Source organism: Notolepis coatsorum (assembly GCF_963971535.1).
Source record: "Notolepis coatsorum genome assembly, chromosome: 5".
In the NCBI taxonomy this organism is placed as follows: Eukaryota; Metazoa; Chordata; class Actinopteri; order Aulopiformes; family Paralepididae; genus Notolepis; species Notolepis coatsorum.
In genome coordinates this window covers 97,140,552-97,166,765 of record NC_140169.1, presented here as the reverse complement: position 1 = coordinate 97,166,765, position 26,214 = coordinate 97,140,552, and the positions used below count along the sequence as shown (strand labels likewise).

General features: G+C 39.1%; 2 protein-coding genes across 2 annotated transcripts in view; both read right to left on the bottom strand.

Annotated features, from left to right (window-relative positions):
• The window catches only part of LOC311228054 (solute carrier family 22 member 2-like), a gene marked incomplete at its 5' end in the record, with an annotated part of 129,335 nt that extends 108,134 nt beyond the window's left edge, over positions 1 to 21,201 (bottom strand). Inside the window, 2 exons of the mRNA XM_084313956.1 lie at positions 19,747 to 19,794; positions 20,848 to 21,201. Of these exons, the coding sequence (XP_084170082.1) occupies positions 19,747 to 19,794; positions 20,848 to 21,201 (402 nt within the window). The remainder of the gene's footprint in view (positions 1 to 19,746; positions 19,795 to 20,847) is intronic.
• A 3,001-nt stretch (positions 21,202 to 24,202) lies between these two features.
• LOC311228279 (solute carrier family 22 member 2-like) overlaps positions 24,203 to 26,214 on the bottom strand; it is a gene marked incomplete at both ends in the record, with an annotated part of 30,983 nt that continues 28,971 nt past the window's right edge. Inside the window, one exon of the mRNA XM_084314187.1 lies at positions 24,203 to 24,293. Within this exon, the coding sequence (XP_084170313.1) occupies positions 24,203 to 24,293 (91 nt within the window). The remainder of the gene's footprint in view (positions 24,294 to 26,214) is intronic.

Sequence of the window (26,214 nt, the reverse complement as noted above, 5' to 3'; positions counted from 1 at the left end):
TGTAACATGTACAAGTAATGTATTGTACAACATTATACTCATAGCATATTTTTTGTTCACACAATGTTCACCTGTTTTCACACATATTTTAAAAGATTTCCCCCATAAACATGCATATGTCCTAATAAACTAACCTACACTTTGATGAATATTGTTACACCGCTGACAGAGATGTATTATAATTATAATTTGGATAAAAACGTCAACTAATTGACTAAATGTAAATGGTGTAATACCAACTATTTGACAGTTTGGGACACGGTGGTGATTCTTATTTTCTTATTTCGTAAGACTAAAACTAAAATTAAGAGGTTACATGCCATAGAAAGACTCTAGTCTTGTTTACATCAGAGTCCCCCATTTGCAATACATCCAGACATTTAAGACATAGCAGATTTACAAATACAGCACTGTTTGTGATAACTTGTAAGGGTCTATCTGTCCATGCTGTTCTAACTGTTTCAATAGGGTATTTCAACCATCTTTAATTAAGACTTATTTTGGATATAGATCACCTCAAGGCCTGAATGTCCATACACTGTAGCAATGGTAAGCCTGCATCTTTAGGTCAACTTCCCCTTACCAACATGCACATCTAACCCCAATTTAATGTCACAGTACCCTGAAATAGCACAGAGTGTGGGGAAAAGGCCTTTTTCAAAATAAAAAACTTTGAAACTGTACACCATTCACCACCCTAGCTGATTTTAAAGTTCCAAATTAAGGACATTTAAAGAATGAGAGGGGCTAATGTCCCTGCATCATTGCATAACGTGGTGTTATATTTTATATGTATGGCCTGACCATCTCCCCCATACCAACATCCTGCAGTTCATTAACTTCCTTCCTCTTTTTTACCCCCAATGTTTTTTGTATTATTCACATTAAATATTACACATATATTACACTATATATGATAGCTTAGACTTGGGCCGAAAATATAAAGTGCTGAAAATATCTGTCTTTTTTGAGGATCTGTGTCTCTGTTCGAGGGGGTGTGTGTGTAGGGGCCCTGTTAGGTGTCAAAACGCTGCAAGGGGGTGTGAAAGTTTAGGGAACAAACAACCTCTGTATATTTGCTTGTAATACTCTGCATTTTACTCTAAACAAAACTAATAAAGTCTGTATTACAGCTAACTCTTTAAGTTTCAATAGTTTGGATTTAATAATTAATTCGTTGGTATGTTCTCTTGAATCTACATTGTGAACTATTCTTACTGCTCTCTTCTGTAATATAAATAAGGGCTTTATGTTGCTTTCATATGGGTTACCCCACAGTAACTCAAATATGCTAGGATGAGTGAACAATATAATATTCGCATAGAATTATAATCAAGCACCAGTGGCGTCGCGTGGGTAAAATAACAGGGGAAGCCAAAAAAAAATTATTAAAAAAAAATTATTAAATATTTTTATTAATAATTTTTTTTTTTTTTTTTTTTTTTAGTCAAGCAGTCACCATGTACACTACAGTATGGCTCGGCGGCCAGTCAAACGTTCTTTTTATTTATTTAACAGATTGCAGAATGGGTACAATACAGTACGGCTCAATACACACAATTGTATAAGGGGATGCAGACCAGAGAAAGACGTTTGTCTTGTTTACATCAGGGTCATTAATACTGCTGGAGCATTGGTTAATTTTTGGTCCGATTTTTCCTTGCGCGATTTTGCGCGCCGCGTGGGAGCAAATTCGAGACACATATTCGGTTGCAAAAAGGTGTCCCACGGTCTCCTCTATGGCCGTGAATATTTTCACGCGGATCGGAATCACGGCGCGCCCGTGGGACACTTTTCCGTTTCGGCGAGTTTATTCCACGCTTTCTGTTTTCCTTTTCTAAGCATTTTAGGGGCTACATGTGAATCAGTAAAAGTTGCGGGACGCCCAGATGTTTCCACGATAGAAAGCTCGCGTGGATCCCATAATAGGCTCACTTAATACAGCGTTTTTAAAATCACGCAACATTTTCAGGGTCGTGAGCCGACCTTTTCCCCTCGTTTTCGATGATGGAAGTGATTTAGGAAAAGCTTCGGCACGCCGAGAGGTCCCCGTGGATTTAATCTCGCGAGAATCGGGGCAATATTCGGCCCGTGGGAACAGTTACGGGTTAATACAATGTTCAGAGTGCAGAGGGGAAAATATGCTGAGTTTTTTCCTCTCAGCCCCGTTTTAAACTTTTAGGGTGTGGCAGTCAGCTCGAATCTGATTGGCTAGGATCGGATTTGGACTCTATAATGCTGGAAGCCTGGAGAAAGAGACCTACCATCTGCCTCCTCTCCTGCTGCAGTGAGCATAGTGAGGCTGACAGTGTGTTAGAGGGAGTGAGAAGGAGAAGAGGGAGACATTTAAAAAAAAATAATAATAATTATAACACAGATGCACAGATGAAAAAGAATGTAAACCATATTAAAAAAAATTATATATATATATATATATATATATATATTTTTTTTTATATTTCATATTTGATATTAATTCATATTTTAATATTAGGGAGGCATGGCTTCCGTTGGCTTCCATAAGGATTTGCCACTGTCAAGCACATTCTTTGCCTTGTTCAAAACAAACACTCTTGGCTATGTTCTCTTGAATCTACATTGTGAACTATTCTTACTGCTCTCTTCTGTAATATAAATAAGGGCTTTATTTTGCTTTCATATGGGTTACCCCACAGTAACTCAAATATGCTAGGATGAGTGAACAATATAATATTCGCATAGAATTATAATCAAGCACATTCTTTGCCTTGTTCAAAACAAAACACTCTTGGCTACCTTATTTTGTATGTACATTATATGAGGTTTCCATGTCAATTTCACATCCAACATAACACCCAGCATTTTTTAACTCAGATACTCTTACAATATTAACTTCGTCAATACATAATGCAACATTCTCCTTCTTTCGATTAGTAAATATCATACATTTCGTTTTTTTTTCCAAATTTAGGGATAGCTTATTGTTATTAAACCATATCGTAAATTTACACATTTCATTTACAATGTAATCTGCTAATTTTTTAAGGTATTTTCCTGAACTGAAGAAATTTGTATCGACAGCAAATAAAACAAATTGCAATATGTTTGACACTTCACATATATCATTAATATATAAAATAAAAAGTATGGACCCCAGGACCGAACCTTGAGGGACAACACATTCAATATTCATACATTCAGATGTGTAACCAGAGAGTTGTACATATTGTTGTCTATTTTCAAGATAGCTACTTAACCAGTTCAACGCCACCCCTCTCACACCGTATGTTTGTAATTTAGAAATTAAAATGTGATGATCAATCGTATCAAATGCTTTTTTTTAAGTCAATAAACACCCCTATGGTGTAATTCCTTTCATCTACGATTGTGGTTATTTCTTCATATATATTCATTAAGGCTAAGGCTGTAGATCGATTTGCCCTGAATCCATAATGACTCTCACTCAGTAGGTTATTCTTTTCAATAAAACTATCTAAGAATCTTGAATCAAGAATCTTGGAAAATTGGGAAAACAAAGACAATGGTCTGTAGTTGATAAAGATGTTTTTGTCCCCTGATTTAAATAGAGGAATAAGGTAGTGAATTAATAGAATTTTCCCACAGGGATGAGGTTTATCTTATCTAAGTGTGCTAGTGTTTAATAGTGTAATATTGTGCAAATGTGTAATAATGCAATAGTGTAATAGTGTGTAATACTGCAATAGTTTAATACATAATTTTGTTTTATTTCCTCAAACAGACATGTTCATGTAACTTGCATCAATCCGATCATACTTATTATAATCTATACCCTTAATTTCAGTCACCTTTCAGCCAACTGTGTTGAAGATTTGTAGCATGGTCCTAGGATAAACATAAATTATAGACATCTAAAATCATGAAACAGGTCGATTTTTAGTAGATTTAATCAATAGTCAGAAGGATAATGTTATTTTAGTCAAGGGTTGAGATATATCACCCCATGACACATCCCTATTTTGTAAGACAAGCAGTTTGATGTTGTAATTACAGTGATTAGGCTCGTTTGCCTGTATACATTTTTATCAATCTGCTTTTGGTGTATTTTTTAGGTGTTTGGTTATGTTTTATCTGTCATTTTGAACAGGTCTAGCTAAAAGAGGGGATTTATGATCACAAATGACTAAGGTTTACCAATTGTCATGCATGAATTTCAACTCTAACGTGTTACATAAGTAAAACAGACTATTTGCAAACAACATTGTTCTAAACAGTGTATCTACTATAGACAGTGTGTATTTATATTTTAGCTAAATGTAAAAAACATGAGAACATAATCCTAGTGAATTCTGAATTTGATGTTTATTGGTTGAATGTCAAGGATAAACATAAATTATAAACATCTAAAACCATGAAACTGACCGATACACTTAAAACAGACATATCAACCTAGTTTTTTACCTGTTTGCATAATGATAAGGTATAAAAACAAAGTGCTTCAATACAAATGTATTTTTTAGAAGTTTAGTACGATCAAGCCCCAAATGTATTTTCTTTAACCTGATCTAAGGTACATTATACAACTAATTTATGAATTACTTTGCAATGTCTAGTTTTTTTTTAGCCCCCCCAGAGTTTTATGCTCTCAATATTATGGATATGCATTAAATCCTACACACGATAGGAAATATTCAAACAGCTCAAAGATGATGGTTCTAAGGTAAATAAAATGTAATTCACTCACCATAGTTAGTGTATAGTATGGCTAACATGTATGAAAGTTGTTGATACAATATTATAATTCATAACAATTTTGCAGAAAAAAAGCTAAATACAGAGTATTACCGGCGAGGTTGTTTGATTTTTGTCCCGATGATTGAAGGAAATTCATTTTAAGAACTATTTAGCATGAAACATCTTAATACAAAGATGCATTATAACCATGAAAATAATGCAATGTTCGGTTTTACTGTGATTATAATGTTCACAGATAGGAATATATCCAGGATACATTCAGTAACATCAGTAACCCTGAACAGACTTGTGAAGTTAGAGATAGGAATGTATTATTCACATTCAATTATCCAAATGTACTCTGTTTGAGTCAAATTTACTCTGTGAAATGTACTCTGCGAAATGTAAGGTGTAGCAAAAACAATTCAGATTATTTTTTTTTTTTTTTTACTATTTTAGATCATATGAATGGTCATTTTAACAGAGCACACCTGTTATGTTTATACACCGTAATAGTGGATGTTACGGCTTTTAAACTGAAAAATCATAAGTGTTTAGAAACTTTAGATATTAATCACATTATTGATGGTATGCACGCTTATATTATTGATAAAAAAGGTTGCAGCATGATTTGTAATATTCTTTAATAAAAAATGTATAATATAACCATCTGCGTTTCATTGTAATAATTGTTATGTAATAATTGTTTTGAATGATTTTAAGTTCATCATAGTAATAATACAAATATTATCCTGTTGTCTAACTATATTCAGGTATGTGAACGTGATCCCTTTAAGACTTCGTAATGTCACCACTTGTTGGGATCAAATCATATTTGTAAGGTCCTACTATACATTAATCACCCCTCTGGTTAAACACATATTCTTTAAACAATTCAATAAGAAGTATCACAATCATGAATAAGCTATAAATACCATAAAGTCCACCAAATTTAAAATAAATGAATGCAACACAGTCATACATATCCTTGCAAAGGTATGGAAAAACCTATCGATAGGACTTAAATGCATCTCTGACCTAGTGTTGAGGAGATAACCCTAGACCCTTCTTAGATGTTGGTGACAGTAGTGTTGCACTAAAAACAGTCAAACAGTTACAATAAAGCATACCAACACATTTGCTATGTATAGAAAAAGGTGTTATTCCCATAGCAGGAGTCGAACCCGCGCCTCTAGACCATATGGGATTTGCATGTGGTATACTGTACTGAACCTGTATACACTCTGACAGGGCTCCGGGGGTCGGAAATGTATCTTTCTGTACAAGTTTTTTAAGTGAAATATATTAGTAGAACTCTTTTTACATCATTCTATAAGACTTGTAGATATATAAGAACATTTTATAGAACATAAGACATGTTTTGATATTATAAAATATTATAAAAACAAAATATAATCGCTCCACTATACCCCTGGATTCACTATACAGTGAAATAAGAATAAAAAATAAGACATGTCGACAATGTAGCTATCAACCAGGCCATCACTGAAACAATATGAATTGTTTTTGCTACACCTTACATTTCGCAGAGTACATTTCACAGAGTAAATTTGACTCAAACAGAGTACATTTGGATAATTGAATGTGAATAATACATTCCTATCTCTAACTTCACAAGTCTGTTCAGGGTTACTGATGTTACTGAATGTATCCTGGATATATTCCTATCTGTGAACATTATAATCACGGTAAAACCTAACATTGCATTATTTTCATGGTTATAATGCATCTTTGTATTAAGATGTTTAATGCTAAATAGTTCTTAAAATGAATTTCCTTCAATCATCGGGACAAAAATCAAACAACCTCGCCGGTAATACTCTGTATTTAGCTTTTTTTCTGCAAAATTGTTATGAATTATAATATTGTATCAACAACTTTCATACATGTTAGCCATACTATACACTAACTATGGTGAGTGAATTACATTTTATTTACCTTAGAACCATCATCTTTGAGCTGTTTGAATATTTCCTATCGTGTGTAGGATTTAATGCATATCCATAATATTGAGAGCATAAAACTCTGGGGGGGCTAAAAAAAACTAGACATTGCAAAGTAATTCATAAATGAGTTGTATAATGTACCTTAGATCAGGTTAAAGAAAATACATTTGGGGCTTGATCGTACTAAACTTCTAAAAAATACATTTGTATTGAAGCACTTTGTTTTTATACCTTATCATTATGCAAACAGGTAAAAAACTAGGTTGACATGTGTGTTTTAAGTGTATCGGTCAGTTTCATGGTTTTAGATGTTTATAATTTATGTTTATCCTTGACATTCAACCAATAAACATCAAATTCAGAATTCACTAGGATTATGTTCTCATGTTTTTTACATTTAGCTAAAATATAAATACACACTGTCTATAGTAGATACACTGTTTAGAACAATGTTGTTTGCAAATAGACTGTTTTACTTATGTAACACGTTAGAGTTGAAATTCATGCATGACAATTGGTAAACCTTAGTCATTTGTGATCATAAATCCCCTCTTTTAGCTAGACCTGTTCAAAATGACAGATAAAACATAACCAAACACCTAAAAAATACACCAAAAGCAGATTGATAAAAATGTATACAGGCAAACAAGCCTAATCACTGTAATTACAACATCAAACTGCTTGTCTTACAAAATAGGGATGTGTCATGGGGGTGATATATCTCAACCCTTGACTAAAATAACATTATCCTTCTGACTATTGATTAAATCTACAAAAAATCGACCTGTTTCATGATTTTAGATGTCTATAATTTATGTTTATCCTAGGACCATGCTACAAATCTTCAACACAGTTGGCTGAAAGGTGACTGAAATTAAGGGTATAGATTATAATAAGTATGATCGGATTGATGCAAGTTACATGAACATGTCTGTTTGAGGAAATAAAACAAAATAATGTATTAAACTATTGCAGTATTACACACTATTACACTATTGCATTATTACACATTTGCACAATATTACACTATTAAACACTAGCACACTTAGATAAGATAAACCTCATCCCTGTGGGAAAATTCTATTAATTCACTACCTTATTCCTCTATTTAAATCAGGGGACAAAAACATCTTTATCAACTACAGACCATTGTCTTTGTTTTCCCAATTTTCCAAGATTCTTGATTCAAGATTCTTAGATAGTTTTATTGAAAAGAATAACCTACTGAGTGAGAGTCATTATGGATTCAGGGCAAATCGATCTACAGCCTTAGCCTTAATGAATATATATGAAGAAATAACCACAATCGTAGATGAAAGGAATTACACCATAGGGGTGTTTATTGACTTAAAAAAAAGCATTTGATACGATTGATCATCACATTTTAATTTCTAAATTACAAACATACGGTGTGAGAGGGGTGGCGTTGAACTGGTTAAGTAGCTATCTTGAAAATAGACAACAATATGTACAACTCTCTGGTTACACATCTGAATGTATGAATATTGAATGTGTTGTCCCTCAAGGTTCGGTCCTGGGGTCCATACTTTTTATTTTATATATTAATGATATATGTGAAGTGTCAAACATATTGCAATTTGTTTTATTTGCTGTCGATACAAATTTCTTCAGTTCAGGAAAATACCTTAAAAAATTAGCAGATTACATTGTAAATGAAATGTGTAAATTTACGATATGGTTTAATAACAATAAGCTATCCCTAAATTTGGAAAAAAAAACGAAATGTATGATATTTACTAATCGAAAGAAGGAGAATGTTGCATTATGTATTGACGAAGTTAATATTGTAAGAGTATCTGAGTTAAAAAATGCTGGGTGTTATGTTGGATGTGAAATTGACATGGAAACCTCATATAATGTACATACAAAATAAGGTAGCCAAGAGTGTTTTGTTTTGAACAAGGCAAAGAATGTGCTTGATTATAATTCTATGCGAATATTATATTGTTCACTCATCCTAGCATATTTGAGTTACTGTGGGGTAACCCATATGAAAGCAACATAAAGCCCTTATTTATATTACAGAAGAGAGCAGTAAGAATAGTTCACAATGTAGATTCAAGAGAACATACCAACGAATTAATTATTAAATCCAAACTATTGAAACTTAAAGAGTTAGCTGTAATACAGACTTTATTAGTTTTGTTTAGAGTAAAATGCAGAGTATTACAAGCAAATATACAGAGGTTGTTTGTTCCCTAAACTTTCACACCCCCTTGCAGCATTTTGACACCTAACAGGGCCCCTACACACACACTCCCTCGAACAGAGACACAGATCCTCAAAAAAGACAGATATTTTCAGCACTTTATATTTTCGGCCCAAGTCTAAGCTATCATATATAGTGTAATATATGTGTAATATTTAATGTGAATAATACAAAAAACATTGGGGGTAAAAAAAGAGGAAGGAAGTTAATGAACTGCAGGATGTTGGTATGGGGGAGATGGTCAGGCCATACATATAAAATATAACACCACGTTATGCAATGATGCAGGGACATTAGCCCCTCTCATTCTTTAAATGTCCTTAATTTGGAACTTTAAAATCAGCTAGGGTGGTGAATGGTGTACAGTTTCAAAGTTTTTTATTTTGAAAAAGGCCTTTTCCCCACACTCTGTGCTATTTCAGGGTACTGTGACATTAAATTGGGGTTAGATGTGCATGTTGGTAAGGGGAAGTTGACCTAAAGATGCAGGCTTACCATTGCTACAGTGTATGGACATTCAGGCCTTGAGGTGATCTATATCCAAAATAAGTCTTAATTAAAGATGGTTGAAATACCCTATTGAAACAGTTAGAACAGCATGGACAGATAGACCCTTACAAGTTATCACAAACAGTGCTGTATTTGTAAATCTGCTATGTCTTAAATGTCTGGATGTATTGAAAATGGGGGACTCTGATGTAAACAAGACTAGAGTCTTTCTATGGCATGTAACCTCTTAATTTTAGTTTTAGTCTTACGAAATAAGAAAATAAGAATCACCACCGTGTCCCAAACTGTCAAATAGTTGGTATTACACCATTTACATTTAGTCAATTAGTTGACGTTTTTATCCAAATTATAATTATAATACATCTCTGTCAGCGGTGTAACAATATTCATCAAAGTGTAGGTTAGTTTATTAGGACATATGCATGTTTATGGGGGAAATCTTTTAAAATATGTGTGAAAACAGGTGAACATTGTGTGAACAAAAAATATGCTATGAGTATAATGTTGTACAATACATTACTTGTACATGTTACAAAGATATAAACCATTTGAATGATGACTGTAAATGTGTGTTGAGTTTGCATGTGCCCTAATCTTCACGCCCCCCATGCTGTGTTTTAGCACCTAAGAAGGGGCCCTGTTCGCACCCCCGAACAGAGACACACACCCACAGACACACATAGATCTTTTCTGTACTTTATATTTTCAGCCCTACTCTTTAAGCTATCATATATAGTGTAATATATGTGTAATAATTAATGTGAATAATATAAAACACTGTAATGCAACCTTTTTAAAGAATCTATTTTAAATAAAAACACTTCACAGGACCGTATTAAGGATATATTCAAACCCTAGACCCTTGCATGCTAATGAAATGGTGCACTTTGGCACCCAAAGAGCATTAAGGGGATACATTTGTAATTTTCTTTTGCTTAAACACAAGTGTATAAAGATTATGTCTTTATCCAAGAAACTAAAATACATACATACATACATACATACATACATACATACATACATACATACATACATACATACATACATACATACATACATACATACATACATACATACATACATACATACATACATACATACACACATACATACATACATACATACATACATACATACATACATACATACATACATACATACATACATACATACATACATACATACATACATACATACATACATACATACATACATACATACATACATACATACATACATACATACATACATACATACTTATTGTGGTTACAACTCTTTTTTTTTTAGATTCAAAAGTATTTTCTTTTATTTAGACTTTTGCTTAAACACATTAGACACATTACATTTGTAATTTGGAATACATAAAATGTATTTTACATTTAGCATTTGGATTACACAAATTCTTAAGACTTTGGAATACACAAAATGTATTCAACCTTGTAACTTCTGTAACTTAATTCTCACACAGTTTAAATGTTTAATCTGTAAACCTTGGAATACACACACAGACACATACACCCACCTTGGGGGCCGTTTTTTCTACAGAAACGGGAAGTCGCAGAGTCATAAATCTGCTTTTGGCAGATGGTTTTGAGCCATCTTATTGGCCCTAGTCATTCACCCGCATCCTATGACTGCTACGGGGGTTGTCACTATCAGAATTTTCAGAGAACCTGCAGCGTTTCATTTCAGTCTACTGAGAGACATTTGAGAGAGGAGACAGCCTACAGTGTGGAGACACACAGAGCAGGGGAGAATTCTTTCTACACACCAACAGCAAACAGACAGAAGACTTATTCTTAAGATACAAACATCACTTGGAAGAAAATGCACTTTCTTAAGAAATACACACTCACCATTTGAAATAAATGCACTTTCTGAATAATAGATTCATACACAAAATGTATTTTACATTTGGCTTTTGGCATTAAGAAAACACACACACATTTGAAATAAATGCACTTTCTGAAGAATAATAGATTCATACACATTGTATTTTACATTTAGCATTTGGAATACACAAAATGTATTTTATTCTGAAGATATACATATATTCTTAATTGTGTAACTTAAACCACACACATGTATTCTTAAGATTGTTGTGAAACTATATTCTGAAGATACACATAAAACATATTGTGAAGATATTGTATTTTTCTGAAAAACCTTGGAAATACATATTGTGAAGATACACATAAAACATATTGTGAAGATATATTCTTAAGACTTTTGGAATACAGAAATACATATTCTGAAAACCTTGGAATACATACAATCTGAAAATAAAAAAAACGTTTGAATCTAAAAAAAAATGTGAATCTTTTATTTTGAAGGACTTATTTTTTTTGAAAAAAAAAACTTTTATTTTGAAAAAATTCTGAAAACTCCTCCCCTTCCGTAACCAGACGGCCCACCCCTTCCGAAACCGGATGTCCCTCCCTCAAAACCGGATGTCCCGCCTCCTTACATCCTCGACCAATCAGAGAAGCCCTAGGGGCTCAAAAAAATCAATCAAACTAAAAGGGGCGTGTTTTGCATAATGAGACAGGTGCCGAATCTCACTTCTCTCTCTAGGGCAGATAGTATTTGGTTCATTTGGTATTTCATTCCAAAATACTATAGATGTTATTATGTTGTTGTAAGCCATTTAAAAAAATTCGAAGTATTCAAATCTTGATTTTGACATTGATTACCATGGCAACAATCAAAACTTTTAAGCATTCAGGTCAGCCCTAATATTAATTTAGGAAAACAAATTGACATTGTTACATTGTTGTTCATTGCTCACTATTTCAAATATTAAAGACCATTACACTGTCTGTGAAACTAAATTTTGCAAGCACATTGTTTTAACAAGGCCAACTTCAATAATATTTAGTGATATTTCATACTGTAGTAGCCAATGTCTTAATTTAATAATATTGAATAATATTTCATAGTGATATTTACTTTTAAGCAAACAATCATTTTGACAGAGTAAGAATATTGGACCTCATTCACTAACATTTTCGTAAGTGTCTTCATAAATACCTTCTTATGAACTTTGTAAGAACAAAACTTAAGAATAAAACTGAATGCATAAGAATTTGTTCTTAAACAGCCAAAGAGCTGCGCTCCCCAAAATGAAGAATGCCGCTGGTTCTTAAATTGAACATGCATTCTCGTACACCTGCATTTGCATATATAAATGCCCCGCCAGCTACTTATATAGAGCATGCAACATAATGCAGCATGCATTATATATGCAACCACAGGACCGTGTACGTGTGAGTCCACAGGCAACATGAAAGCAATTTGCGACTGATCAAAATTGTATTAGATTAGATTCAAATGTATTGTCATCATACAGCAAGTACAGTACAACAAAAATAAGTTTGGCATTTAACCAGAGTGCAAATGTAACAGTAAAGTGCAATAGTAATACACAACAATACAGGTGATACTGATAGTTCAAGTTCAAGTTCAAGTTTTGTTTTATTTGTCACATATAAAGTAGATGTACATTACAGGGAAATGCTTGGTTCTGTATGAGCCCCTGAGAATGTGCTTCGTACAGTAAAAAAGTTAAAAGAAGAATAAGGTCCCAACACTATACAATATACAATATACAACTAAAGTACAATATAAATCTTGCGAGAAATCACCCGAATCATTCCACATCGTGCAAACATTTTCCCCCAACGTTTTCGCTGATGGAAGGGCATTGGGAAGTTGTAGAACCGACTGAGATCTACCCCTGTGATTATTTTCGCAGGGATCGGAATACGGGCGCCAGGAACAAGACCCAACTACTCAAACTAGGGTTGTGATCGTGGTATTCACTGACCTTTGGGAAGTATTTTGACATGTACATGGGTACCTTGGTCGTGTAGTGTATCTTGTAGACCAGGCCCATTGCAAGTTGCTGTACTCTGTCATCTATTCTAAGCCATCCTAGGTTGTCAAAGTGGGCAGGGGTGAGGTGGGTTCTAGGAGTCAGGTCAAGCAGTAGTCTGACCAGTTTGTTTTGAGATGTTTGTAATTTTGTTTTTAGTGCCTTTGAGGTGCTTTGGTACCATGAGGTGCAAGCATAGTCGTAGTACCCTTGAATGAGTGCTCCTGCCAGAGTCTTCAGGGTATTCTTGTTTACCAGAGAGGAGATCCGGTACAAGAATCTAGTTCGTTGGTTGACTTTTTTTATTACATTGGATGCCATTTTGTCACAGGAAAGATTAGCCTCTAGGATGGAACCCAGCTAGGTAATTTCATCTTTCCTTGTGACAATATTGTCACCCACTGTAACTGAGAAGCTGTCGGTCTTGCTGAGTTTGTTATTTGAACCAAAGAGAATGGACTCTGTTTTGACCATGTGTAATGATAGTTTGTTATCGGCGAGCCATATGCAGATTTTGTGTGTGTGTGTGTGTGTGTGTGTATGTGTGTGTGTGTGTGTATGTGTGTGTGTGCACGCTCGTGCGCTGAGAGGCTGCCTCACTAAGCCGTTTTTATTTATTTATATTTATCTATTTATGGAGCATTTATTTATCCACTCTGGTTGGATGGTGTATTGTACTTGTGCTGTATAATAACAATACATTTGAATCTAATCTCCTTTTGAGATCAGTCGCAAATCACTTCCTGTTGAATGGATCAGCATGGTGCAGAACTGCAGATGAAATGCCGAACCTCTCAAGCTGTTTTTCACACCGCCCTCGCCGTTTTGCACACGCCTCATTCACCTTGTAAGGAGCTGGCGGGGCATGTCTGTATGCAAATGTATTGAACGAGAATGCGCATTTCAGTTTAAGAATGAGTGGGATTCATCATTCAACACACCTAGGTAAGAACAGATTTGGACGTTAAGAACGGGTTCTATGTCGTATAAGCTCTCGCTCAGCGTCTACTGCACATATCTCACTCCAGTGACGTGCACTGAATAAAAACTTCACAATGTACCTTTACATACCAACATCCGTCTGGCCACACCCCCATCTGCTACCTACATAAGCAGGGGTGTGGCCACACACTCATCTCCTTCTCAAATTTCACCACAAGAGAGTGCCTGTATACCAATCACTTGACATGGAGAAAGTATTTAGCTGAAGAAAGGAAAACAGAAGAACAGGGAGATACGTTGACGTTATATCTTTATTTTCTCTCTCACTATTTTCGAGAAAATACGGCGATAATGTCTTCGTCACTGGGGTGTCTGGAAGATGATGATCATTCTGACCTCCACCGGCTTTTTTGTATTAGGGGCTCGCGTCGCTGATCTACTCCCCACCTGCAGTCCTCCTTGCTGCGGCTGGATAGGTATTGAACCTCCGGTTATACAGCTGGACTGTAGGAGGCACCGGCTGTTGTGAGAAACTGGTTGTTTTCTGGGTTGGGTGAGTAATGTTTTGCTATGCGAGCACCAGTTATCTGCTAATGCTATAGGGGTTGGCTGACAATTTTACGAAGGCCGGCCCCAGATTGGGGTCCTCTGCTCGGCCTCTTAGGCGACGGACGGAGGGTCCTGGTCTGACGCCCATGATGGTCAAACTAGTGGGCCGCGACCGAGATCTGGTTTAAACCCGGGGTTCTCTGGACGAGCGGATGCTTCTCTGTCCCGTGAAGGCCCCATCTTTCAAATTAATGTGAGAGTACACCCTAAACACGAGGAAATGTGGGTCTGGATCTTCTTTATCGGTAGTTCCATGCTCAAGTCGGCTGCAGCCCGTATGGGAATTGTGCCGACTCCGCTGTTATGTCTGTTAAATCACCGTTGAAAACTGTGTTGACATTTCTTTTTCTCTTCCCTCTTAGGATGAGGAGGGATTCAGGCGGCGGCTTGTCTGAAGTGTGGCTTGTTATGTCGTTGTGTACAGTTCAGGTGATAGCTGCTTAGCTTGCGTGCTAGTGTGTGGCCTACTGTTAGCCAGTCAGCTGTTAGCTGCGGCGCTAGCCCATTATGTCACTAGGCTAGGAAACGTTAGCTTGTTGCTATCAGTCGGGAGCGGCTGTTAGCTTAATGCTACACTGTTGAACGTTGCTGTGAGTATAACAAGCCTTAAACACTCTGACTACGACGTCATCTTTGACAGAGGATGTTAGTCGACCCTACACCGGGTGCCATGCCAGCGAGGACTTCGTCAACATGGAGAACGGCGGCTGGGTGGCGTTACCCTCGTCACCAATGCAGGAGACGTTGGGTTCGACTTCGGTTGTCCCGTTAACCAGTGTTGCAGTCCTCTCGGCCTGCGCTCAGGGTGGAGGTAGGAGTCCTGCCGGACTTTAACACTTCTTCTTTCCTTCCCTTCTAAATGTTTTGTAATAACGATGTTTTCCAAAACGTGTGTTGCTGCAATACATTGAGGATACGACGCGTATTGTGTGTGAATTGTCTTGTCGCTGGTATAGCTTCTCTCTACCTAGGAAATCGCGTTGTTTTTTATGTGTGTAAAAATGAACTGGTTTAGTTGTGATGAGAACATGTGTGTTCATGTAACGTTAGTAACGTGGTTGAACTCACAACTAAGTGGGTTAATTAACCTATGAAGCTATGCTTAGTGACATGTGATTGAGGAATAAATTCTTCTCTCAGCTTGTGATGACAATGAACAGCGTGTTCACATATTAACAGGGGTACCTGTTCAACCTGGTCATATCAAGGGTAAGGTAGGAGGGGTGACCCCCCCGGTTTTTCCCTGGGGCTTCCCCCCCTCCTCTCAGACATGTTTTGTTTACAATATATTGTGTCACTGTGTTTGTGGGGATACAATGTAACCCTCAGCTTAAACTGCTGGGGTTGTGCTTCTGCTTGAGAAACGATTTTTTTCCTAGGGAAAAGGTTGTTTGGTCACTGTCATGTGTGCTTAGCAAGGCCTGTAGCCAATACATAATCGAGGACTTATGTCTCTCTTGTTATGAAAAACGGCGTTCCTCTGTAGTAAGAGTGTACTTTTGCCATTTTTTGTTGTGATGAAGGGTTGTGTGTGTCGTTGAGATCTACAACTGGTCCCACTGGTAAACAAAAAAAAAATTGTATTTTCCTGGTCCCAAGATTGGGCGTGTGCACCGCGGAAATTCCCCCGCCATAGAGTACGTCACTGGGCGCGTTTCTATTGGTAAGACTTCCATGAGTTGGTCAGGTTCCATGTTATGGTTCTGTTTCAGGGAGTTTTCAGAGCCTCCTCCTCACAGAGCTCTTCTTCAGGGAGAAGAGCCTTCTGTGAGTTCGGACCCTCCCTCCCAGTGAGGGAGCCTCCTCAGAGTTTCAGAGCCTCCTCCTCAGATTGTCAAGGTGAGTAGAACTTCGAAAAGGAGTTCTGCTCTGTTTTATGTGTATTCGATTCAATTCAATTCGATTATTGAGCTTGGTGGGTGATGCAGCGCAGTAGAGACGTGGTTCTTCTGCGCTGCTCCCTACTGGTAGTGTGTGTATTGGGTCAGAGCCTCCTCCTCTGGTGTCGGAGTTTCTCCTCTGGGAGTTCAGAGCTCTTCCTCGGAGAGTCCTAACCCAATTGTTACATAGCTCAATGCTGCAATATGTATTTTCAATCTATACAGCTCACGTGGGAAGTCTCTCTGGGGGTTCCCCGTCCTCTCCTTTTTGGAGTAGGTGGACGGGGTATTGTTTAGGGTTTCCCTGACTCCTCGCCTTACAGGTCTGTTGAGTCATGGGTTTCCCCCCGTCATAGGGGTACGTCGCTCACCGTCCCCTCTTATGAAGTGTGGTTGACGGGGTGGTGTTTTCCCTCAGCCGCGTCGCATGGGACCCATGTCCGTATAATTTTTTATTTTTTCTGAAAAAAATTTAAATGAAAAAAGCGGCTTCTTATCGTTCCCCAGGCGGCTTGGAGGAACGGTATCTGGTGTCTTGTTAGACTATCCATTGATGTGTTTTGGGTCTCGACGTGTACATAGTGCTGGCCCTGGGTGTTTCTGATAGGAATCACGCATGAGGCTTGTGCGCCTTGGTTGCTCATCATTAAAACAGCGTTTTTATGGGGCAACTGGGATGGAGTTTGTTTCTTCCAAGCGCCAGTTTACTAGGTTTGTCTCGACGAATTCTCGTTCATATCTGGGGGATGTTAACGGAATAGATCAAAGCATAGGTAGGGGGGGGGCCACTGAGTGCGGTACGAACGGGACCGTCTGGGTGGCGCCCTCTATAATGTTTTTTTTTCTTTTAAGATTTATTTTTTGCCGTTTTATCGCTTTATTACTACTGGGCAGTCCAGTAGGGAGAGACAGAGGAGAAATGGGAGACAGAGTGGGGGGAAGACATTCGAGAAATAACGACGGATTCGGGAATCAAACCCGGGTCGCCCGTGTCGCGGCTGAGCGCGCTATGTGGTTCGCCACTGGGGCGCCCTCTATAATGTTTTAGATCGACACGAGTACCTACCCCCCCTCCTAGAGTTGGGGATGTCGGCGTTATTAGGGCACGGGACTGGTTCTGGTCACGCTGGTCCAGGTCAGTTAACCCGTTGTCCGCCGGGGACGCAGATCTGCTGTTCTGGTACCCTGAGGGACTTGTGCTTTTTTCAGGGGGGAAAAATGCTGCCGGGTGTCACAGGGTTTGGTATTATGGAGATGTTCGTTCTCCATTCTTTTCGCCCCTCTCTTCTCCCGCTTACGCATGGCTGAGAGGGGGCTGTTGAGGTGGTTTTTATAGTACTCATCTGGCATCCCTGTGTACGTCCCGGTCCGCCGGGCCCGGTCCGAAGTCGTTTTCGTCGACCCGTAGGCCTGGGATAACCCCTTTTTGAAACCTAAAACACTTCTACTGCGGTATAGCCAGTGTATACCCGCAGGTGTGTTTTGGAGTTTTTTCCTGAGGGGTTATAGGAACAACCACCGCATGTTGAACCAAGAGGGTGGTTGATTCCCTGGTGTGTTGGAGCGGAGTCAACTCCCGGGTTACCCGGTTGAGTGTGCCCCTGCACGTTCATGACGTCTGCCAATCGTGTCAGCCTTCTCTGCCCCTCTAGAGCGTCTGGGATTTTTTGATGGAGGCTTTGACATGGTGCTCAACAATGCCAGCATAAGCCCCTTCCGCCGGGGTGCTGTTTCAGTTGACCCCTTTGGCGCCTGTCTCGTCCGCAGTGCTCCAGGCTCGGGTCAAGTGCCTGCTGCCTGGTTTGAGGGATCGGCCTCTTCTGGAGGTCGTCTCCCCGGTGCGCTGCCTGCTCCCGCTGTAGTGTAGCCTCTTGAGTGCTTCGAGTTACAACCATGCTGACTGCCTGAGTATGCCAGGGTCAGTGAGCCAGGCGGCATGCTAATGGGGGGAAGGGCCTGCTCTTGGATGGGCCCTGTCTGAATACGCTGGCGATGTGGGGGGCGGTGTCACTAGTGACCGCCTGGTGAGGTCTTGATGCTGTGGCGTCATTGGCCTCTCCGGGCCCCCTTTTTCCGGGGGGATCCAGTCCCTTCTGGGTCTGGGTTTTCCTTCGCGCTCCGCTGCTACGCCCTTGCCACGGGGTTGAGCTTTGCTCTTGACCCCGTGATTTTGGGGGCGGTAACGAGGTTTGTTCCTTCCGTTCGTTCCCTGGTGGCATGCAGGTTGTGCGTGTGCGTAGTCGTGGGGTCAAGCCACGGTCTGCTCACCCTGTGCGTTGAGTTGCTCGAGTTCCTCTTCGCACGGTCGGATCTGTCTCCCTCCCGTCCTCCAATAGGGAGGGTATCCCTCCATTAGGGAGGGTCGGGGGGCTCGGTCCTCCCTGGTTCTGATGGTTGTGGGGGGCCTCAGTGGGGTACATTTGTTGAGCATCAGCTCCCGCTCAGCTCCCGTTGTGCAGTAGATGCTGAGTGAGAGCTTATACAACATAGAACAGTAGGTTATGAATATAACCGTGTTCTATGAGTATAGTGCCGCTCAGCGTCTAGACGCCACTGCGGCCCTTGATCTTACCTTGTGGTGAAATGATTGAGAAGGAGATGAGTGTGTGGCCACACCCCTGCTTATGTAGGTAGCAGATGGGGGTGTGGCCAGACGGATGTTGGTATGTAAAGGTACATTGTGAAGTTTTTATTCAGTGCACGTCACTGGAGTGAGATATGTGCAGTAGACGCTGAGCGTCACTATACTCATAGAACACGGTTATATTCATAACCTACTGTTCATGAATGCGGCGTGGCTTTTCTTATTTTAAGAAAATATAAAATATAAGAAATATATATAAGAGAGTATTGGTGAATGAGGCTCCAGACTTTATACATGATGACATCACAAGTCTGAGTCTTACTTCTCTGGTTTCTGGCTTTGGTAGAGAGTAGCTCATGTTCACAGATATTGATTGAACTTTTTATGGAAATAATATATTGTCATTATTTTTTTTGGTGGAGTTCCCAACAACATGAAGGCATCAAGTCAGGACTCACCTCAGTGACAAAAGAATCTCTCCCCTCGTAGTCGTATTCCCAGCCATCCTTAATAACCACAACACAACCATAACACAACCTTGACACAACCATAACACAACCATAATACAAACACAACACAACCATAACACAACCATGACACAACCACGATACAAAAGTATTATGAAAGATTTCACAAGTTCATACAACCCAATTGACCTGGGAATGTTGTTATGTAACTATGTTAACATATTAACAAATAATTGAGAATTAATGTATCATTACCAAACAAACTGATTTAATTGACTGAATTGACTGAACTGGCCCCATGGTGGCAGTAAAACTATGAGTAAAATTCAGTGAAAAGAATCCTAGGCCGGGACAATACAATACAACAAATCTCAACAAATGGAATATCTCTGCACTGCTGCTACACTGATCAATGAGACTCACTGCTGCTACACTGATCAATGACATTCACTGCTGCTACACTGATCAATAAAACTCACTGCTGCTACACTGATCAATGACATTCACTGCTGCTACACTGATCAATAAAACTCACTACTGCTCAATTCACTCACTACTTCTTGATTAATTGAAAATGGGGGCCTCTGATGTAAACAAGACGAAAGTCTTTCTCTGGTCTGCATCCCCTTAATAATTGTTTGTATTGAGCCGTACTGTATTGTACCCATTCTGCAATCTGTAATAAAGTTTTCAATCAATCAATCAATGTTACACTGATCAATGAGACTCACTGCTGCTGCTACACTGATCAATGACATTCACTGCTGCTATACTGTTCAATGAACCTCACTGCTACTACACTGATCAATGAGACTCACTTCTGCTGCTATACTGATCAATGCACCTCACTGTTGCTACACTGATCAATGACATTCACTGTTGCTACACTGATCAACAAGACTCACTTCTGCTGTTTCACTGATCAATGAAACTCACTGCAGCTACACTGATCAATGACACTCACAGTATACTGTGAGTCAGTGTGTCCACGTTAAAATAAACAAAATAAATCTATGACCGGAGTCGATTTCTAAATTATACCAACATATTACTGGATGGGATGAGTCAGTCAGTCAGGTAGGTTCGGCGTACCTTACAGGCAGTGAGTGGTGTACTGTTCAGGGCCACTTCCTGTGTGTCACAGGTGAGTCCCGTGGCGTTCCAGTCCAGTTGGTATTGTTGACAGGAGCTGTGGACCATCTCTCCAGAGTTGTTGACCAGAGGAACCGTCAGCCTGCAGGCGTCCGCCAGGCTCCAGCCACAACTCTGTCTCATCTCTGCCACCGCCTCGTCCCGGCACCAGTGCTCCGGGGTGAAACCTTGGAACACGATGCCGACGTAGACACCGGCGAATGACAGCGACACGAGGCAGAGGAGGGCAAAGACACGCTTCTGGCAGCGGCCAAATGTGCCAGCCTCCTCCAGGATGTCGTCAAAGGTGGTCATTGCTGCTGTAACCCCCTGGCTTGGTCTGCTCTGCTCTGCTCTGCTCTGAGCTGAGCTGAGCTGAGCTGAGCTGAGCTGAGCTGAGCTGAGCTGAGCTGAGCTGGGCTGCCTGGTCTGGCTTGGATTAGCTGCTTTTTAGGTGTTTAGAATAGTGAAGGAAGACTACTTTTCTAAAGTTCTGTTCTGTTCTATTCTGTTGTGTTGTGTTGTGTTGTGTTGTGTTCTGTTCTGTTCTGTTCTGTTCTGTTCTGTTCTGTTCTGTTCTGTTCTGTTCTGTTCTGGTCTGTTCTGTTCCAAAGCCTCTCCTCCCCTCAGACCCTCATCCACTCCCCTTCGCAGGTCTCCTGGGAAGTGCATTTAAAGTCCAACAACAGGCTGGCTGACCTCGGACACGGCCAGCTGTGAGACGCAGTCTGAGTAGAGGGGCTGGCAGTTGCTGTTTAGTGGAGCCACATGTAGGCTGGGAGTTATGCAACACACACTTTTATAAATGGCTCTATACTGACTGGAGCAGATGCCTATACTGACTGGAGCAGGGCCAAAATAAATATGTACTTCACTCTCATAGTAGTAGAGACATAATTAGTATAGTAAGTAGTAATATAGGCAAAGTTATTTAGTGGAAGAGTGCATGATACTGGTCCCCCGACCCACGTTGAGAGTGAAGTACATATTTATTTTGGCCCTGCTCCAGTCAACACACTGTAGGGCCAGAAAGGCATCTGCTCCAGTCAGCATAGAGCCATTTATAAAAGTGTGTGTTGCATAACTCCCAGCCTGCATGTGGCTCCACTAAACAGCAACTGCCAGCTCCTCTACTCGGACTGCGTCTCACAGCTGTCCGAGGTCAGCCAGCCTGTTGTTGGACTTTAAATGCACACATTTATAAAAAAAAAAAAAAATTCTTTATGGTGTTTTTGTTTTGTTCTTGACTTATTGTGATGTTTCTTCTTGACTTGTTTAAAGAAGACGTTTCCGGCCCATGGGGACATTAACGTGTGTTGTCGGGCCTTACAAATACATTTTATTTTATTTTATTTTATTTAGATAGTAGATCTTTTTTAGTTTTTTTCAGATATTGAAGAAAGTGTGTTCTTAGTCTACGGCGAAAGATTGGTCGGGTTTCGGCTGTCCTAACTGTGGTCGGAAGTTCGTTCCACCGTTGTGGAGCGAGGACCGAGAATAGGCGGCTTCTCTTTGATGACCCTCCCGGAGCTCTGATAGGAGTGGGTCTGAAGCGGCCAGAGGATGTAGAGCGGAGGGGTCTTGAGGGTGTGTAGTTAGAGACCATTGACCGGAGGTAGGCGGGAGCGGTTCCCTTCGCTGCCTGCACGTGCACGATATGCCAGGTCAAGGACTATAGACTTCAAATATTTATAATTTCATAAGACAAAAACACATACCATAATTATATATTATAACATATAGTTTTATGTTTTATTAGGATCCCCATTAGCTGTCAAATGAATGACTGCTAGTCTTCCTGGGGTCTTCACAAGAAAATTATACAACAGAATACAAATACAGAATGTAATTAGTAATACAATTAAAATAATAATAATAAGAAAAAACTGAAAGCACAAACGAAATGAGAAATTAATACTCAACTTTGAAGATATAGACTTGACACATTCCCCCCCAAAAACAAACTCATATCTGAAAGGGTAACTCCATTTATACAAATAATTTAAAAAGAAAATACAATACAATTAAATAAAAAATAGTCAATCACATCTCTACTACATCAGGCTAAATTACACCAGTTAACTTTTTAACATATTTTTTAAACTATATGTATTCTTTACTTGCCTTGTGGAGACTGGTAGCCTGTGCCAGTTGAATATGGCTCTATAGCGCACTGTGGATTTTAAATGAATAGTCCTTGGTCGAGGAAGTACCTGGTTACCACTTAAGGCCTGTCTGGTGAAATGAGTGTGACTATTTTCAATATAATCTAATTGATCAGCTAAAAACATATATTAAATATATATAAATTAAATTTTATATTTAGATTTATATATAATATAAATATAATTATAATTATAAATATGATAATGTTTTATATATATGTATACAGTCCTCTTAAGACATCTCCACCCACCAGGACATCTATGTAACATCCTGTAAATTATAACAACACATGAGGCAACAATGACATCACAATGAAAGTCCTTACATTCATCACACAAGAACTAAATAAACTCTGGAGAGTTCTGGAGACAACATGTATAAATACCAGTGGTGGAAAGGGTATTGTCATTTTAGAGAACTTTAAAAGTAAATATTGTACTTTCTTTTCATTTCATAGACAGGAGCCAAAACTGCCTGTTTAAGGCTGACTGAGCCTGACTGCCTGACACAGCCTGTACAGCTGTAACTGTGTGCTTTTTGTAAATAGCCCACACAAATGAAAAGAATCATTGGGAACTGGCCATAATATGGGTTCTTTAATTAAGTAAAGGAACTGTGTACTTCTGGCGACTGGGTGGCATAGCGGAGATAGCGCTCGTCACCAATGCAAGAGGCTGCGGTCTCGACTCCCGGAGTCAGCATTGCCTGCGGCTTGGGCCAGTTGTCATACTATCTCAATTGGCAGAGGTAGCGGGTGGAAAGTCGATGCGTGGGGATTGGACGTTGTGGACAGCGACTCCTACAGGTCGGTTGGGTGACGCCTGCACAGCAGAGTCAGGAAGTGACGGGGTAGCGTGAGCCTCCCACGCGTTACTCCTCGCCACTGAGAGACCGCGCTGTCTGGTGAAAAGATGCGACAGGCTGCCTCCTCGTGTATCGGAGGGGACACGTGATGCAAGGCTTCTATCCTCACTACAGCCGACCAGTGGGAGGCATAGTCTAGCAACGTTCAAGACAGGGGAGGGGAGAATTGAAGGGGAGAATTGGCGACACGAAATTGGGATGGGAGAAAAATAGAAAAATAAGGAGAAAAAGTGGATAAAAAAAAAGGGAACTGTGTACTTCTTCCACCATGTACAGTATAAATACATCAGATCATGGCTGCTTCCTTGTTGTTGGTTATGTTGTCAGACAAGAGGTTGGCCAGCTGTTGGCTCTTCAGGATCACGTTTTCTTTGGCTCTGAGCAGGGGAAAAATAATACACACACACACACACACACACGCACACACACACACACACACACACACACACACACACGTTAGGATCTCTGGGTAACAGTACTGTATATTTGCATATCGTATATGTCACAAATGTAACAGTACTATATACCTGTATGTTATGTCCCTATGCCATAAATATCATGATGTCATGTATGTTGTGTACATCGGCGTATTTAGACCACTATCACTAGGGCATCATTTTTTTTTTTTTTTTTACAAATGTTTTTTATTTTCCCTTTTTTAACATGATCAAATGATCATTTAACATGATCAAATAATTATTATAATATTTTTTACTTCGCTTTATAGTGAAATATTTTGCACTGCATTTATCTTGTTGAAATCCTCCAACAGGCTCTTTTTTGTAAGTTGACTGGTTTGCACACCAATAATACAGTGCAATAATAGAATAGTAGAATAGATAGTAAAAATTATGCAATAGAATGGCCAGAGTAAAATAGTGCTACAGTACAATCAACAGCGGGGTGTATTAGAAGGCTATGGTGAAGAGGTACGTTTTTAGCTTATTTCTGAAAATATTAAGAGATCTAGCTTCCCTAATGTCCATAGGTAGTGTGTTCCATAACTTTGGTGCATAGTTAGCAAAGGCTGCATCCCTGATTTTCTTTAGACTGTGGCTTGGAACCTTCAATAGACCAGTAGTAGATGATCACAATGTTTATACTTTGTATATAAGGAGGAGGACCTTGAAATCAATTCTAAATGTTACCAGAAGCCAGTGTAGGTTACTTACTTGTAACTTCGGGTTTGATCCAAGGAGTAAGTTGCCCCATATTGCTCTGTAACATTTCTCTTTTTGTTATAGGACCGACTAGTAGGATTTCAGTTTTGCCCTCATTTAATTTTAGGAAGTTGTTCGTCATCCATTTGTTTATTGCTAAGAGACAGGCGGAAATGGAGTTTATAGCTGTGTGATCATTTGGTTCAGCGGAGATGTACAATTGTGTGTCATCTGCGTAACTATGGAAACATACATTGTGCTTTCTAATGATGTCTCCTCAATGTTCAATGTTCAATGCAATGTTCAATGCAAGTAAAGCACTTTAAACTTTAAGTATGACTAAATGCTTTATTGACTATATATATACCGGTAGTAACTGTTCCAAAATGCATAGATTTCTATGTATTTTAGGGGTTTGGGTGGCTAGCTCTTTTTAATATAAATGTCAGATTGTTTTATTTATTTCATAGATTTCTATGCATTTCAGGAGTTTGGGAGGCTGGCTCCCCAAAATAATTAAATAACATAACCCTAACCTAACCCTAAAACCGAAATAAAGTTAAAAAAAAATAGTTACAAAATCCACCCATTTTCGCCCACAAACCGGCCAAAACCGGCCAATTTTTTTGCGCGGTCGCGCTGCGCGCTCCCGCTTTGTAGTTGTTGATGCCCTTCTGTGCCCTACTGAAGTGCTGGGTCTAGATACGCCCCTGGTTGTGTATGTCATAAATGTCACTATGAATTGAAAATGGGGAACCCTGGTGTAAACAAGACGAACGTCTTTCTCTGGTCTGCATACCCTTAACAATTGTGTGTATTGAGCCGTACTGTATTGTACCCATTCTGCAATCTGTTAAATAAAGTTTTCATTAATTCACACACATACAGAGACACACACACACACACACACACACACACACACACACACACACACACACACACACACACACACACACACACACACACACACACACACACACACACACACACACACACACACACACACACACACACACACACACACACACACACACACACACACACACACAACAAACACAAACACAGACACAAACACACAGATATACAGATACACACACATATACACACACAGAGACACACAAACACACACAGACACATA